Here is an 18261-nt window from a genome sequence, read left to right on the forward strand (position 1 = left end):
AGGAAAAATGTGGAAACTTCCCAAGAACACATCCGGTGGGGGGCCTGGGCGGCTCCGTGGGTTAAGCGCTGCCTTTGGCTTAGGTCATGACCTCGGGCTCCCTGCTCAGCGGGGGGTCTGCTTCTCCCTCTCCCTCTGCCCCTGCACCCACTTGTGCGTGCGCTCTCTGGAATAAACAGTAAGATCTTACACACACACACACACACACACACACACACACACACACAGTGACACAAATGAGGAGCACCTGAGAAGGCATCCTGACACTTTCATTAGAATTCCAAACAGGGCTTTCTAAATGAAAAAGCACCAGCCACCCAACTACGGTTATTTTCTGTTGGGAGCCCGAAACACATCGACCGACCAGAACATGAATTCTCCGACTTGACAAGAAAATAGGAGCCCCACACAGGAAACGCTTTAATCAGTGGCTCTCACCTGGGCACAAATGACTGAGTACAGGGCTTGATTTGGAAGGGGTGAGACACGGGTGATTCGTAACAAAAGCTGTTGTTCCTTTCTCTAAGGACGAGTCCGTTGGCTCCCTGAGTGAGTTGTCCCCGACGCTCCTCCTGCTCTGCTTCAGGGTCGCTTGTGCAGCTGGAAGGTGCAGGCGCTGCACGTGCTACAGAGAAAAAGGCAAATGTCAGCACGCGGGGGAGAAGGTGGGGTCACTCGAGCGCAGTCCTGGCGCGCAGCCCTACCTGGGATCGCTGGGGGTCTGAGCCGGCTCTGCAGCCGCGGGGAGGGAGGAGGCCGCACTAGGCAGCAGGACCCAGCGGCCCGAGACCTCCGCACGCTACCAGCCTTCTTTGCATCACACCAGGATGAGGAAGCCGAGTGTCTACCTCTTAGTGTTCTCCTGAGGAGTTCACGGCGTCCTGGGCTCACAGTGAACGCACAGAAGCTGGGCTGAACTGTTAAGCCTGCCCCATCCTGTTCCACGAACAGGATCCTTTTGGGGGGCACGGAGAGAGTCCGTATAGGATTGGGGGGGTTGGTATTCCAAGTCCCTCATCTCAAGCCGCCTGCAGGATTCTCCATCTTAAATGTGCATCAGAATCTCCCAAAGAACATTTTTTAAAATATCCTTTCCAGGGGCGCCTGGGTGGCTCAGTGGGTTAAAGCCTCTCCCTTCGGCTCAGGTCATGATCCCAGGGTCCTGGGATGGAGCCCCGCATCAGGCTCTCTGCTTGGCCAGGACCCTGCTTCCCTTCCTCTCTCTCTGCCTGTCCCTCTCCCTACTTGTGATCTCTGTCTGTCAAATAAATAAATAAAATCTTTTAAAAAAGCAAACTCAACACCCAAAGAACAAATAATCCAATCAAGAAATGGGCAGAGGACATGAACAGACATTTCTGCAAAGAAGACATCCAGATGGCCAACAGACACATGAAAAAGTGCTCCATATCACTCGGCATCAGGGAAATAAATACAAATCAAAACCACAATGAGATATCACCTCACACCAGTCAGAATGGCTAAAATGAACAAGTCAGGAAATGACAGATGCTGGCGAGGATGCAGAGAAAGGGGAACCCTCCTACACTGGTTGGTGGGAACACAAGCTGGTGCAGCCACTCTGGAAAACAGCATGGAGGTTCCTCAAAAAGCTGAAAATAGAGCTACCCTATGACCCAGCAATTGCACTGCTGGGTATTTACCCTAAAGATATAAACGTAATGATCTGAAGGGGCACGTGCACCCGAATGTTTATAGCAGCAATGTCCACAACAGGCAAACTATGGAAAGAGCCTAGATGTCCATCCACAGATGAATGGATAAAGATGTGGTATATATACACAATGGAATACTATGCAGCCATCAAAAGAAATGAAATCTTGCCATTTGCGACCACATGGATGGAACTAGAGGGTATGATGATTAGCGAAGTAAATTAATCAGAGAAAGACAACTATTATATGATCTCCCTGTTATGAGGAAATGGAGATGCAACGTGGGGGTTTTAGGGGCAGGAAAACAATAAATGAAACAAGGTGGGATCGGGAGGGAGACAAACCATAAAAGACTCAATCTCACAAAACAGGCTGAGGGTTGCTGGGGGTCGGGGGGTTGAGAGAGGGGGAGGGTATGTGCTATGGTGAGTGCTGTGAAGTGTGTAAACCTGGCGATTCACAGACCTGTACCCCTGGGGATAAAAATACATTATATGTTTATAAAAAATTTAAAAAATTAATTTAAAAAATCTTAAAAAAAAAAAATCCTTTCCAGGCACTACCCAAAGAGATTCCAATTAAATAGGTCCGGAGCGAGGCCCAGGGATCAGGAGTTTTCAGAGCGCCTCCCCCTCCCCCAGTGATTCTAATGTTCATCGAGGACCACTGACCCAGGAATGTGCCCCGTGGTTTGGGTGGCCAGTCACCACCTGTGTCTGTTGGACTGGCGAGACTAGAGGTCCTGGGATGAAGGGAGGGGTGACATCATCCACTGTATCCATCCCCAGAAAGCCTCCAAACAACAGGCCCCTCCGAGCCGGGACTGAGTCAGAGAGAGGCCCCGGGGTTGGAGCTGGGCATGTGCAGGCTGACCTGCTTTTTGCTTTGGTTGTCACACAGGTGAAGGGACCCCAGGGAGAGGAGGTACCACAGCCCCTGCCTGCCCTCTGGGGACAAGTGAGGTTGGAAGCCGTGCCAGCCGCTGCCGCAGGACCTGGAGGCCGAATGAGCCATGACAGAGCAGAAACCAGCTTTCTCATTAATCTCTGTCTTTTTGTTGTTGTTTCTTTCTTGGTTTATTTCCATTTGCTCCTCATTAATTTTAGAAAGGTTTGTGTGCTACAGTTCTTGTCTGCGTCTGAGGACAGAAGCCCTGAGTCCCTTGGTCACCCTCCTAGGAGCACCCCTAGTGTGGTGGCTCCTGCTGGCCGGATGGTGGTGGGACACTCATGGGCCCCACTGGGGCCGTCTGGTCAGTCTCTGCTCCCTTCTTGGGAGGGTGACCCTACGGAAAACCAACCCCGATACGAGGGTTGGAGCAATGAGGTGCTAAGTGGAGGCAGGTCTGGGAGCAGAAGGCAGAGGGCCTGGGTCTGCCTGCGGGACCCGGAGGTGTCACAGAAGGGGGCCCTGGAAGCCCGTCCTTGCAAGCGGAGTCCCCGTGAGCTCATGCCAGACAGGGACGATCAGATCCCACCCTTGGTAAGGACCGTGACACAGAGACAATCACGCCTTCCAAGAGAACTAGGGTTGATCCTGGAGGGAGCAGGAAGTGGTTTATGGGATTTGCGGCAGGGGGGTACAGTTACATAACACGAAATTGTGCTTATGTTTATAAAATTTTAACCATTTCAAAGTATACAAGGGATCATCTACTTTATACCAAAAGTACCAAGTCCCAAAACATCCAGAATAACAAGAAATAGATGTATTCCAACCCCCCCCCCCCCCCCGCCCACCCGTTCCCTTATCAGACAATCGGGATTCACTGTTTTGGGCTCAAGGATCACTGGCCCTTCTGCGCTAAGGTTTACTGTTCCATTCCCCCGAGTCTGGAGATCACTAGGAACCCAGGAGAGAGATGTCCGCTCAACAGGGAGCGCACAGAGGCTGAGAAGGCACGAGATAAGAACTAGAGCTGCACAGGAGGGGGTCTTTGAGAAAAGCCAGCGGGGGACAAGGGGTGGGAGCCCGCGGGGGCTCCTGCACATGCTCCTCCCAGAGCTGTCTTCCTGACCCCCAGGGGGGACTCTAGCGGTCCCATCTCAGCAGCCTGATCTCCGTGTTTGCATCCTCCCTGGATTCACGGAGATACTCAGCGGCCTTCTGATCAATGCCCTGTTTGCTTAAGACGAGCTGAAGTCACCTGAGTTTCCTTACAACCACCAACACGTTCACCAACACGTTCCTCCGGCCCTGCCTCACCATGAATGCATGACCCCAATGTGGGGTGGATATTCCAAACCACTGGGTGGGAACTTGTGTCATCAAAGAAACCCATTTTCTGCCTCTTTTTTTTTTTTTCCTGTAAACTCCACCCCCAACATGGGACTCGAACACCTGACTCTGAGATGGAGAGTCACACGCTCCACTGACTGAGCCAGCCCAGCGCCCCAAGGAAACCCACTTTCTAAGACAGGAGTTGCTCAATTTTTTTCTTCCCTTCTCTCTATTCCTTCCCACCAGCATCCACGTATCTGCTGGTTTTATGTAACTTGATGTCCCCCGTGCTGGAAGTCAACACAACTTGGCATTCAGTAATTACGTGGGCCGTGTTCCCATGGCGGTCATTACGTGGGCCATGTTCCGTGTAACTGCCTAATAAATACCTAGATGACTGTTTTGGCAACTGGAGCTTAAGTGGCCCAGAATCCATCTTTTCATCGACCAAGCAGAACGTTCCGAGGTAGAAGCTTGCGGAATGGGCTATGAGCGAGCCCTCCTCTGCATTCCTTGGTGCTGATGGCGGAGAGTCCTGCCAGCCTGAGGGCCAGGTGGCTTGTGCCTAAAGCACGAATGGCCCTTGAGCCAGACTTCCAGGAGCCTGACTACCGTGAACACCCAGCGCATCATCCCACACTCCTTCATGGCTCCGAAAGGTTCCTAATAACTTCAGTGTCACTAGGCTGTTGTTGCTGCGTTCGTAAGAGCACAGGCTCCTCAAGGGAGATGATCAAGGGTGATGTCCACAGACCCTGCTCAATTCCAAAGGGGTCCCCTCTTTCACCCCAGGGCTTCCCCATCACACTCTAGGTTTGGGGAGACAATGGAATGTAATGCTTTAATGGCACGGTTGCTGGGAGTGCCTTCACTCGTTCGGTGAAGGTCTGCCCTCGGCTCAGGTCATGATCCCAGGGTCCTGGGATTGAGCCCCACAACGGGCTCCCTGCTCAGCAGGGAGCCTGCTTCTCCCTCTCTCTCTCTCTCTCTCTGCCCCTGCCCCTTCTCATGCTCTTGCTCACTCTCTCAAATGAATAAATTTTAAAAAAGTAAAAATCTTTAAAAAATTAACATAAACAAAAAAAAAGCATGATGTCTGAAGCCAGACCACCCAGGTTCATATTCCCAGACATGCCATTCACTGGCCATGTGACCCTGAGCAAGGCACCTAAACCTCCCCATGCCTCAGTTTCCTTATCTGTGAAATGGAACTAACGGTAGAACCTACTTCATAAGGGTGTGGTAAGAATTAGGTATTAACTCATCTGACGCATGTGAAGTGTTGGCACCAGTTCCTGGAGCTTGGAAAGTGCTTAATAAGGAAGAGCTATCATAATTCCAGGCCCAGATAGAAAGGGAGGAGAAGAGAACACCTCAGGAATAACGTCACCCTACAGTGTGGCCAACTACTGACCACACACCTGAATTCTACAGCTGTCTCGTCACCTCATTCCACACTCAATCACGAAAAAATATTTACCCAGTGCCGAGGTCGTGCGCTACCAGGATGGTAGCAGGGTGGCGGGCGGGGGAGTGAGGTTCTCGCTCAGGGCCTACACCCGGCATTTGGAGTTGACTTTGTCTATGTTCAGTGGGATTCCACTGTTGGGTGCCAAAACTGGCTACTAGTTAGCAGAAGGGACAGAGTCCCTGACCTTCAGAAGGTTTCATTAGTAGAAGGGGCAATCAGCCCTTTATAAAAACCCATATACAAATTTAACAACAAATGGTGTCAGCTTTAGGAAAGGAAATGGTGGTGCGCTAAAAAGGAATGCCTTGGAGGGGAAGGGCGTGTCCTGGAAAGTCACGAGACCAGAGGGTAGAGAAGTGACCCAAACAGGGTCAGGAAGTACTATTTCAGACAGAGCATAACAGGTGCAAAGGCCCTGTGGCAGGAAAGAGACTATTCAAGGAGCTAGAAGCGGTGCCACGAAAGAAGATGGGAGGGAGGCAGAGGAGAGAAAGAGAGACAGACAGGCCTGGCAGACCACAGACACACATGCTGTAGTCCTCCTGTGTGGTTCTTGGGGTCTCCGCCCCATCTCCTCTCCACCACGTTTTCTGATTACTTCATCCTGACAGCAGGAAATTATTTAAGCAAATCAAAATAAGAAGCAGCACTTAAGCTGCTTACTTACAAAAGACAGCAGCTTAAAAATATCTCTGTTCATGCACTGGGTATCCCTTCACCAGGTAGCTTGGTCTTTCAATGATATACTTTGCTCCAGAGACAGAATATTCCTATAACAAAAGCCAAGCCAGCAACTGCGTTACACATAGTGTAACATATAAATCGTTACACATATAAATCAATGCTACTCAGATGTGTGCTTCTGCATTTAAGAGGCCTATGGACCTCACGTCTGCCATACGCCGCAGTGGGGAGGGCTTAGTATGCGTGTGTGCACGAACATGCAAATCCTCCCTTCTGTCTTGTTCTTCTCCCTTTCCTCCCTTCCCTTCTTTTTACATTTTCAAAGGATTGTTTTACTTGAAAAGACTAGAAATTAACAAAGCAAAGCCAACGACTTTGCCAAGAGGGAGCAAAGTAATTTACAACCCCTCCCTGTGAAAATCAATATTCGTTTATAAGTGTCATTCTATAAATCTGGGCTATGCCTGTGTTTCAGTCAAGACCAAGATGACCCCTTTGACTATGACACAGTATCCTTAAATCCAACCACTGGGCCCACTGCTAACCTTTCATTTGAGTTCTTTTCACATGACGATGGGTCACTTGGCTAACTGCCGCTAGTCTGCAGTAGAGAAAGTACTGGGTGTATCTTACCTATGGGTCAGAAACACTCCCCAGATCCCACACGTCAAACAGCCAAAACACCTCATCAACTTTTAATGTTTTCTTCCATGTTGCAGCCTCACAGAGACCACAACTTCTCTGGACTGGGGAATTCCTGTGCACGGTGCACAGGTCTGGGCATCCAGCTGGGAGACCATCTTCTCTCCTTGAAAGGTCCATGCTCCCCTTCCCTGCAGGACCTCCACCCAGCGGGTGCCACCCTGCAAACTCTCTGCAACTCATTGCTCAGATGGAAGCTCCCTGGTCTCTTCCTCCAGGAAGCCTGCCCTGATTCCCCACCAAGCCAAGTGCCCCCTTTCAGATGCTCTCAGGACACCAGGCCCCCTCCTTGGTAAGCATCACAATTTTACCTTTAACTCTCTGGTTACTGGATTAATGTCTGTCTCTCCCCACCACCACCACTGCTCCCAGCCCTAGACTGACGCCCCGTTCCCATGTGATTTTGTCAGCAGAGATTCCGCTGTCTCGGAAGCCCTACCTTGTGCAGGTTTTGCTGAGCTCTGTGGGATGTCAGGAGACTGCATACCCTTTCGTGGATCTTCCTCCAGGAGGACTGAGAGCAAGGGTGGAACCTGGCCAACACAGGAAAGCAGAGTACTATGCAGCTGCTATAAAGGAGACTTTGAGTACAGAACACAGTGGGTAGCTATTTATAATTTACTAGCAAGAAGCAGCAGGAAAAGGCAATATACACAGTGTGCTTTGCACGTCTTCATTAACCATCCACGTAAGATACACACTGACGATAAAAGCAACCAGAATGTGAAGAATGGCTGGTGTTTGAGTCTGTGGCTGTGAGTGATTCTTCCTTGTACTTTACTGGGCATTTCAGGTATTTCTCTCAATCCTTAGAAATTTCATCCATAAATATTTAACACCAAATGTAGCCCCAACTGTTTTCTGCTGCAAGGATTGTATGTTTCATCTCATTTACTTGAGGCTACTCAGACCCAAACGTCACCACAGATGGTACCAGAGCCTTCCAGTTCCTCCGAAGGGAGGCTCCCCTCCACAGCTGGCCAACACTGCTGCCCGGGCCTGGAAGGCCGCCACCCCAGCCCCGATCCCAACTCGTGTGCACCCTACCCACCTTCAGAGCTCAGTCCGATCACTGGCTGCTCGGCAAAGCCCTTCCTAACCTCCTCCCGCAGAGGGAGTTGGCTACCCTACCACCTGCACTTGGGGTCCATTCCTCCTTGCTCACAGTGCTGGACCACTGAGACCAGGTCAGTATTTGGCTCATGTCTGTGTCCACCCCTACATTGAAACTGGCACTGGGAATCCAGGGCCCCATAGGTACTGAATACCACATAGGTATTTAATATTCCTTGAGTCACTGAATTTGTCCCTTTGTTCATTCATCTTTGGGAGGGGAGTGGGTACCAACGCCTAAACTCCGAGGCAGAATGGGCCATTTGGTGATGAAGAGCACAAAGACCATTTTCCAAAGATTCTTAAAGAATTTCAGCCATTTGGGTACAATCATTCTCTTTAGCTAATGTACGATAAACACGGGACGGTCCTGGGCAAACCAGATGGCCTCTCCATGACGATGCTACCCTTTGTCACTGTTTCATGGCCTAATTTACAAATTCACAGTCAAATTATTTCCAAAGCTCTCCATGTAGAGGGACTCTGGGCAAACAGAATTTGCTGATCCACCAGAGGCAGAGGAGAACACTCTGGTCTGCAGCCAGAGTCATCATCCTACAGCCAAATGTGCTAACTCCCAAGAAGGAACCTGCAAAACCCCCTGCTGCCGTCCAACGACACCCAGACTCCTTAGCTTGGCTTCCCCAGTCCCTCAGGCTCTCAGCCTTGGCACCCACTATTCCCGCAAGCTGGTCTAACTTCTAGACGCCACCAGGGCCACCTGCCTTCTCACCGCCCAACCCTCCCCTCCTTCAACTCCATCATAATCCAGTCCCCTCCCCTCAAGGCCCCCATGGAAATACCCCCTCCTCCGGGAAGCTTTCCATCCGTGCCTTCCCTCCTCCTTTCTACCCTGATAACATTTGGTCCACACTATTCTCAAAGCTCCGCCGGACAGAAAGCCCTCTGGGCACATGTTTTTAAATCCTCTGCTAAGCTGCAAGTTCCCAGAGATCAGGAGAAATGTCTTAAATGTTAGGGTTTCCATTCCAGGCTAGCAGACCGGCTACCAATCTTGTTCTTCTCTAAGGCTCTCTTCTGCCCACAGAGACGTTACAGGCCGCCACACACCCAGCTCCAAGCCCAAGGATTCTGCCTCCGAAGATAGGAGGCGAGTTCCTAGGGAGCCACAGCTGAGAATCACTGACCGGCTGCATAAAGACGCTCAAGAAAGGCTGCTGGAGAATGCACAAGCCATCTCCGAAATTTATTTAAAAAGAAATGAGGCCTTCCTAATCTCCCTCTTGAGGAAGTTACCCACCTCCTGCTCTCTCTCTCACCCACCTGTGGCTGGTCCTTCTGTTAAACACATCTCATCCAGTGACAGGAGTGTAAGCCGGCCTCCCGGTCTACGGTGGGGGCCACTGGCTCGCAGGGACGCATCCTGACCATCCCAGTCCACCTGACAGCAGCTCAGCAGAGGCAGCCCCAACTCCGTCCCTCAGAAATGCTCACTAGGCTGATTACGAGGAGTTTGGGAAATGTATAAACACAGGCACATGGACAAAAGCTATAAGCTGTCCCTGATTCTGACAGCAGAGAATCATTTTGTACCTGTAAGAGAATGGCTGTTTGATCATCACACCCATTGTTACAGATGGGGAAACTAAAGTCTAGAAGATCTACAGGGCTGAGCACTTCTGTGAGATCACATAGCAGTTAGACACAGACGGGCACCAGAACTCACATCCTCTGACCACCAGATGAAGGTCCTTTCCCGTTTCTGCTTAAAATCTTTATGTCCAGAGGCTAAGCCAAGAGGAGACGAAGGCCAAGTAGACAGAGGGACGTAAATGTCTCTAACCACCCGTCTCTGCGTGCCAGGGCTGGTTTTTAAAAATCTATTTCACGTTATTTTCCTCCCAAAAAGTAAGTAATCAGGAATTCGCCATTCTTTAATAGATTGTACTAAAATACTTGACTTGGTTTCCTCAAGTCTATGATACAACATTTCAATGTAAACATATTCTATCACGGCCACTTTCTTAGTCTTAGTCAAACTTAACATAATTCCTATTAAAACTGTAGGACTTTTGTTTCATTGTGACTTTCATTCTGGGATTTACTACGTACGGGGTAGTACTACCTACTGTACTACTACTGGGATTTACTACCAAGTCCCTTTGTGAGCAATCGTGTCACTTAGACACGAGACTCTCTCTCTCCTCATTGTCATGACTAACAGTGCAGAGAAGAGGAGACGGGCATAGCCCGCATTCAGAACAACTGTTTGTTTTTTGTTAGTTTTTTTTTTTTTCCCAGAATAACTGTCTTAAGAAAGACAAAAACCATGTGATCTCATCTGTAGGTGGAATTAAGTTAGAACACAAACAAGCTCACTGCTACAGAGACCAGACTGCTGGTGGCTGGACTCCGGGGGTCAGGGGAGTCAAAAGGACCATTTCCTGCTATAAAAGAAATATAGAGACGTATGCATGGAGACTACAGTTAACACCATTTTGGATATTTAAAAGTTGCTGAGAGAATAAATCTTTTTTTGAGAGAGAGAGAGAATAAATCTTAAGAGTTCTCAGCACTCTGTAGAAAAAACAAAATTCTGTAGCTATGTATGGTGACCGAGGTAAACTGGGTTTACCGGAATGATCATTCTACAATATACACAAAAATGGAATTATTACGCTGTAAGCCTGAAACTAGTATAATATGTCAACTATCCATTTTTAACAACTGTCTTAAAAACGTTATCTTCAGTGCCATTTTCCCGGAGCTAAGGTGACCAGACCGTCCTGTCTTGCCTGGGAATCAGGGGTTTCCCAGAATGCAGGACGTCAAGGGCTGACGTCACAGTCGTCCCAGGCCAGCTGGATGGCTGGTCATTTTACCAGATGGTACAGTCTGGAAAACAAAGGTCCTTCTCTCGATTTCTGGTCTGCCTTCCACATATACGCAACTGGGCAGGAGGTGGGGAGTGTTATTTGTGTCAATCCTATACATAAGCCAAAAAAAAATGTCCAAAAAAAGGAGAAAATACACCTACATGTTAATAATCTTTGCCTTTGAGTGGCAGAACTATGAGTGATTTTTTTTTCACTCCTATTGTTTTTTTATGGAAGACAAAAATGGATAGATAATAGCATCTATGCCAAGTTAGCTGTTTGTCCCACTTTCTTTTTTTTTTTTAAGATTTTATTTATTTATTTGACAGGCAGAGATCACAAGCAGGCAGAGAGGCAGGCGGTGGGTGGCGGGAAGAGCAGGCTCCCCGCTGAGCAGAGAGCCCGATGCGGGGCTCGATCCCAGGACCCTGGGATCATGACCCGAGCCTAAGGCAGAGGCTTAACCCACGGAGCCACCCAGGCGCCCCATGTTTGTCCCATTTTCAACAAACATTCTGAGATCTGCTTTCCACAGGCGAGAGAAAAGGCTTCAACTCTTCCTTCTGGGAAGACTTAAAAACGAGCACTGATTTTTCATATCAACAGCTGAATAACCCTAAGGAAGCAAGCGATGGAGTGACCAGGCTTCACGCCTGCTAGACCACAACACACTCTCCGCACAGTGAAATAAACAGGGGGCTTGCCGCTGACCTTTCGTCGCAGAGAAGGGGCTCATCCCGAGGAGGGCTGGCGGATCTGGAATGCTGGGAGGTGGCGAATGAAGCTTCCCCGAGGAAATCGGCATCCCCTTGGTTACTGTAGCTGGGCGAGGGTTTTCCAAACTTACTTGAATCGAAAGGTGACGATGATTCTTTCCTTAAAACAATCCGTTCATCGGGCTCTTTGATAACCTAAGGGACAACATGCATGATTCTTCAGCTGTGAGTTTGTTCTCGTTTGCTGAATTTCGAGCTGAGGGTGGGTGGGGCCGAGCGGATAGAGGGCCTGCCCCCCGGGAGCCCCCCAGTAAAAGAGGAGCAGGAACTGGCAGTGTGAGAGACAAAATGCTCAGAAGCTCAAGGTCAAGGCAAGGTAACCAAAATTCTGCACATTTGGCCTATATCCACAGGCCAAAAGAAACTCGTGCTCTGAGGTTTGATTTATGAGCATATGGGATTATCAGGTTTGGGGAAGACATCATTTTTTTTAAATAAACTATTTAAATGCCACAGCATGAAAAGCCCCATCCGCTCCATTCTTTGCCTGTATCTATTTTCATGTTGGAACATCGACGTTTGAGCCTGCATCTCCCCAAACCAATCAAACTTCGAGAGCAAGTGACTTACCACCTCCATATGTATTATGGAAGTATCCGCTTAGGAAAAACAGCAGGAAGAACACCTACTCCTGAAGCAGGTTCTGGGGCCACATGCAGGGGAGATTCACTCCACAGGTGAAGAGAGCATACGTGAGGGGAACAAACCAACGAGCGCAAAGCACACAGGAGGGCCCAGGCATCGCTCAGACTCTGCCGAGACTCCAGCAATCCAGTCCCACGAGCAGCACTTGCTAGCAATACACTTCCCACCACTCGTAGGGGAAGGCACAATAACCGACATTAGAAGCGGGAAGTCGGTCATTTCCGAGATGCTATTTCTACAATTACCTTTACGTTAGCGGCAAGGCTGTCAAGAGAAGCAGCTAGAAGAAAGAGGAAGAGGTGTTTCAGTGACTCGTTACGACCAATTACCCCTAACACCACTGTGACATTTGTTCCACAGAGCACGGAAATATGACATGGGGATGAATTATTGAAGAATTTAAATGCTCCCTTGTAAGTTACCCTGTCAACTTTTACAAGTCCCTTGAGTCACTGCGATCCTATCGAGGAGTGTTTCTGTCCCCCTGGGCCCGATGAAGTCATGTTATTAAGGACAGCACACAGGGATGTGGGAAGGGCAAAGAAGAGCCTAAAGTGAAGCCGTAAATTCGGTAATCCTTACACGGCCTGGAAAACAAAAACCCGTACTGGCCGAGGCACCCAGGGCCTGAAAGAAAGCCAGGTGGCTGTCAGATAAACAAAATTCTTCTTCTCTGCCTCTTCTGTCATTCCCTCTGTCTTTGGTTTATGTGGAACCCTATTTATGCAGGAATTCTCGAGCATACTTGTCTAAGGCAGACGCAAAGGTTACACAGAGACAATAAAGAGACAAGAGCTGGGGAAAGCATAAGGCAGGAGAGGTGCACAGCGTAATCGGGACCCTGAACGATCCTAAGTTAAACAGACCTAATGCCAGAGGGTGGTGAGAATGACCAGGAAGTGATGTGATAAACACACACAGGCAGAATCAAGACTAAATTGGATTTTTCCAAATTCGAGAAAAAAAAAAAAAAAATGCTTTTGGAAGGCGTCTTTGCAAGGCTAGGCCGAGGCCACCATGCCTTCCCCCTCTGTGCTTGGGGCTTAGGCAGTGACAACCGGCTTTCCGAGGATTGCTGATGTCCCCGTGCCACTAGCAGTAAGAAGAGAGGGCTTTTTTCCAGCCCAGCGCTCACAGCCTCCAGAGGCACAGCCGTGGGAGTGTCTGTCTTGTCCCAGACGCGTCTTCTCCCCGGCTCCCAGCTGAGCAGGGGGCTGGCAATGCTAAGGCCCTTTACAGCCACAGTCACAAATATGCCTGCTGCCTAGAAACCCCCTTGCAACTGTTTGGAGCACTCCCTTTCACAGGGGGCTAGCCCTTGTTCCGTTGTCTCTCAAAGTGCAGTCCGTGGGCCAGCCACGTCATCACCTGGAGGCTTGCAAGAAAAGAAGGGCTCCCAGGCCCCACCCCAGCCCTGCTGAATTCAAATCTACTCTGGAACAAGACCCCCAGGTGATTGGAATGCACATTCAAGCTTGAGCAGCACTGCTTCCGTCTACCTTAGGCCTGGATGAATGAGCTGACAGGTGACCTAAGCAAAGGTCTGGCTTGGAAGCTACGGGGACTCCAGCTGAGAAACCAGAGGTCTGAACGTCTTCTCTAAATGTAGGTATGCCAAGCACTGGGGGTGTGACCAGTGCACACTCTGTAAGCTCTCTGGAGCCTCCCTTCTCCACCCGCCAGGATTAAGAAAAGACAAAGAGGCCGAGACCGGTGTGACGCACGAGAGCCCCATCGTAACCGAGCCGGCATTAAGCCCACCATGTCGTCCCTGGGAAAGGACGTCTGCCGTTGCCTGATTTCACCGTAACAGGGAAGGCAGTGCTGCTTGTATAGGCGACATGGGTGATTTTCAATCCAAAGGACTTAAATTAAATGTCAGAGGTGACAAAGCACCTTCTGCTTCAAACCTTGCACTCTGACCTCGGTGGGCTGCTAACAGTCACTGTGATTCAAGAACACCGACTTGAGTTACCAAAAGAGACCATGCGGCCCCCTTTAAAGTACAAGCCTTTAAGCCTAAGATAGGGAACTTGTCATCAGGGACGGCCTAAGTCCAATTCCACCAGGAGTCAAGAAAACGGGCTGGCATTTCTAGACTAAGAATTCGGATCAAGTTCAGGAATGGACGAACCTCACCACCATGACCTTCAGAGCTGATATGGTGCGGGGGGTTCAATCATAAGGTCAATGCCACCAAGAGATGCACTTACGCAGTGACTCTCAACATATCTTGTGTCCAGAGATCTCCCCAGGGGTCACCAAGAACTTTCAGGAGCTCTGCAAGGTCAAGACTGTTCCAGTAACACTAAGACGGGACTTCTCTTTTTCTCGTTCTCTCACAACTGTACAATGGAAGTTTCCAAAAGCTACATGAGGCGTCCTGACATCACCACTCAGAACGGCTACCGGAAGGGGTGCTTGTGTAGTCCAGTATTTTGCAAATTTCTCAGCTTCCATTTCTAAAATGCTAGATATTAATAGATCTCATCTATATAAACTATTAATTGATTTCATCCGTATAAATAAAAACAAAAAAACCTGTATAAACAATAATATTTACGAAGGCAAAAGGGTCCTGACGCCTCCACGGGTGGGATTTCCTGCCTTTACCTAACTGAGCTCCGCTTCAGGCAGCCTTGGTTCCCTCCTCCCTGACCTGGAAGGAGCAGAGGTTATGCCTCCTGATCTCTCCCCGAGCTCCCACTCCTTCCCATCCGGAGAAATGCCAAGCCTCATCTGTGAGCTCTCAGCGGTGCCTCTGAGGGCGTTCACACCAGGACAAGCCGACCCCCGCGTGCCCGGCCCAGCCAGGGAGCACCTGCCGCAGAGCTCGCAGGCGATGGCGTGCCAGGGAGCGAGCTCCTGCCACAGCTCGGGGAACTGGGAAAGGGACAGCTTCTCCTCCGGCTCTGCCCCAGGGGAGCTCCCGCCCTGCCAACTCCACCACCGGACTCGACTTGAGAATCAGGCCTCGAGTTTCCAGAGAAACTCGGGATGGCCCAGAACGAAAGAAGATTTCCAAGGCAGATGCATTTGTTCCCACTGGGGAATGTACGGGCGTTAACAAGAAACTCGAGTACCTCTTCTCCCCGGAAAAGGCAAGTTTGAAAACTGAAGTTTTCTTCTCGACTTTCGGGACTGATACTCTGAAATATTCTCGCCAAAAGGCTTTGCACTGTCCACCTGAAAGAAAGGGAAGAAATACGATCTGAACCCACCATCGCTTGTGTTACCCTCTCATCATTACCTGCAGTGCCCTTCTCCCCCTCAAATGTGGCCACGTGGGTAAAAACAGACGGGGAACAAATTAAATCCCAGGCTCCAGGCACGTTCAATGTTATCCCAACAAGGGAAGTTTGCTTCAACATGAAGGTATGGGCTAAATGTTAGCGTAACCACAGGTTCAGGATCGAGCCCAGCAAAGAGCAAGTGGAGTTTATTTCAAAATATTTCAAAATAGGACAGAGTTTCATGGTCCTCAACAGTGAGCAGTGTGGGCCGAGATGGGGTCCCCCCTGGAGACCAGGGATGATGACTGGCTGGTATTCCAGCCATCCACACGCCCTTCCAGTGTGAGTGTCTAGAACCTTGAAAAAAAGAAGAGTAGCAACTACATTATTTTAATGAAGGTGATCTTATGTTCCTGAATTGGACAAGACAATCTGTAAGCCAGATTGAAATAGGGACTTGAAATAGGGACTCCTCCCAAATATTTATGACAAAGAGTTGCTGGATTTTTTTTATCTTGTTTATTTCTATCTTTTAATTTCAAGCAAGCAAGTTATAACATTCTTCTTCATCCTACTTTCAGAAATATATTGATTAGGATGTCCAGTCTTCCCATTAGGACCCTCTAAATTTTAATGCTTCCACTTGAAGAAATGTCACATATGATCAGGAAATCGAGCTACATAAGAGTGGATCCATAGAAAGCATTTAGAGAAGGGCATGGTACACAGTAGAGACTGTATGAGAATTTGTTAAATAAAATAAATATTAAGCCAGTTTTATACACTATGACATCTACCAAGATTTTAAGATTATTTAGCCCAAGGGGCATCAACTACAGTGTATCTCACAAAAATCCAACGGAATGAAGCAGACTGCCCAATAAATTCAATTCAACAACAGTTTTATAAAGCCGTGTTTAAAGACTGGTTGTTAGACTTTGCCATTTTTACCCAAGACCAGGAGGAAAACAGCTGTTCTATGGTTTCTAGCCAAGTAACCTCTGTTACAAACCAGCCCCGCACACCGTTGTCCCTGTCACATCTGTGCTCTGTATCTTATGCTCACGCGCAAACACCACCAGCGGGGATCTGAAGCCAAGTTATCGACTTGACAATAATATCAACAGTTAGTCACCGGAGTTATAAGAGCTCTCAGAGAATAAGTCATTAACCAGAACGTGATGTAAGAGATGCTTTTAAATGTCGTATTAACCATGTATATATTGAGAAACTCGTCTGGCTATCCAGTAGAACTACAGCTTTGGGGTGGGGGAAAAACCTTATGGAATTGTAAAAAGTGAAAGGAAATGTACTCAATTGAATAAATTTTTTACTTTTTGTTTATGCTAGTGAGCCAATAGGTAATTTTTTTTTCATTTTTTTCTACTTTGCATTACTCTCCCAGGCAACACAATGGCAGGAGGCTAGTGTGATGACGTGTGCCGGCTGCTTCCTGGGGGCTACATCTACGTCGGCATTAATGAGGGCTGTGAGGAGGCCCATCGCCTCTACTTCGTGCAGACACGCGTGTCCTGCCAATGAACAACCACCTCATTTTAAAAACTCAAGCACTTTTCTTTAAAACTGAGGAAGCTTTCGTTTTCTATTGCTACAGAGCACGCGTCAGCCTTTGTTATGTGTGTCTTCTACTCCTGCCAGTCCGCTGATCCTTCTGGATAAAAAAAAATACGGCAGGTTGTCACAGGGAGCGATCACACTCTATTAATAATTTCCAAAAATTAAAAATAGGGATGACTGATATGTACTGAGCAAGTCCTCTACATGAGACATCTTTGTATGACTCTTTTTTTTTTAAGATTTATTTATTTATTTGTCAGAGGGAGAGGGAGAGAGAATGAACAGGGGGAGCAGCAAGCAGAGGGAGAATCAGGTTCCCCACTGACCAGGGAACCTGATGTGGGACGCGATCCTAGGACCCTGGGATCATGGCCTGAGCCAAAGGCAGACGATTAACCAACTGAGCCACTCAGGCATCCCTTTGGATGACTTTCCTGATAATGACTCTAGGCAACGAACTTCAGCTAATCATAGTTATTATTTAATTTGAATTCCCTCTTTTTTTTTAAAGGTTTTATTTATTTGACAGATAGAGATCACAAGTAGGCAGAGAGGCAGGCAGAGAAAGAGGGGGAGGCAGGCCCCCCGCTGAGCAGAGAGCCCAATGCGGGGCTCGATTTCAGGACCCCAAGATCACAACCCGAGCCGAAGGCAGAGATTTTAACCCACTGAGCCACCCAGGCGCCCCAATTTGAATTCCCTCTTCAGGGGCACCTGAGCAGCTCAGTCAGTTAAGTGTCTGCCTTTGGCCCAGGTCATGATCCTGGGGTCCTGAGATCAAGTCCCACCTTGGCCTTCCTGCTCAGCGGGGAGCCTGCTTCTGTCTCTGCCCCTCCTCCATGCTTGTGTGCTCTCTTACTCTCTCTCTCTCTGACAAATAAGTAAATAAATACAATCTTTTTTAAAAAATGAACAGATGAGGGCGCCTGGGTGGCTCAGTGGGTTAAGCCGCTGCCTTCGGCTCAGGTCATGATCTCAGGGTCCTGGGATCGAGTCCCGCATCCCAGTCTGCTCAGCGGGGAGCCTGCTTCCTCCTTCTCTCTGCCTGCCTCTCTGCCTACTTGTGATCTCTCTCTATCAAATAAATAAAATAAAATCTTAAAAAAAAAATGAATAGATGAATGGATCAAGACGTGGTTCATATATACAAGGGAATATTACTCAGCCATCAGAAAGGATGAATGCCCATCTTTTGCATCAACTTGGATGGAGCTGGAGGGGGTTATGCTAAGTGAAGTAAATCAAGCAGACAAAGACAATTACTCATCTGTGGAACATAAGGAACAGTGGGGGGATCGCAGGGGAAGGGAGGGAACCCTGAAGGGG

The 18261-nt window shown here is 48.7% G+C and overlaps 1 protein-coding gene across 16 annotated transcripts in view; it reads right to left on the reverse strand.

Annotated features, from left to right (window-relative positions):
* SPATA6L (spermatogenesis associated 6 like) overlaps positions 1-18261 on the reverse strand; it is a 51184-nt gene continuing 32923 nt past the window's right edge. For 10 of the 16 annotated variants that reach the window (XM_059411973.1, XM_059411974.1, XM_059411980.1 and 7 more), the window contains 5 exons: positions 15208-15310; positions 12370-12404; positions 11415-11614; positions 7193-7286; positions 1-625 (listed from right to left, as the gene is read on the reverse strand). In XM_059411973.1, the coding sequence (XP_059267956.1) occupies positions 425-625; positions 7193-7286; positions 11415-11614; positions 12370-12404; positions 15208-15310 (633 nt within the window). In that variant the 3' untranslated portion in view covers positions 1-424. Of the gene's footprint in view, positions 626-6034; positions 6138-7192; positions 7287-11414; positions 11615-12369; positions 12405-15207; positions 15311-18261 lie in introns of those variants that run through there. The other 6 variants (XM_059411976.1, XM_059411975.1, XM_059411968.1 and 3 more) reach the window with 3 other exon arrangements.

The sequence above is a fragment of the Mustela nigripes genome, chromosome 9, assembly GCF_022355385.1.
Source record: "Mustela nigripes isolate SB6536 chromosome 9, MUSNIG.SB6536, whole genome shotgun sequence".
In the NCBI taxonomy this organism is placed as follows: domain Eukaryota; kingdom Metazoa; phylum Chordata; class Mammalia; order Carnivora; family Mustelidae; genus Mustela; species Mustela nigripes.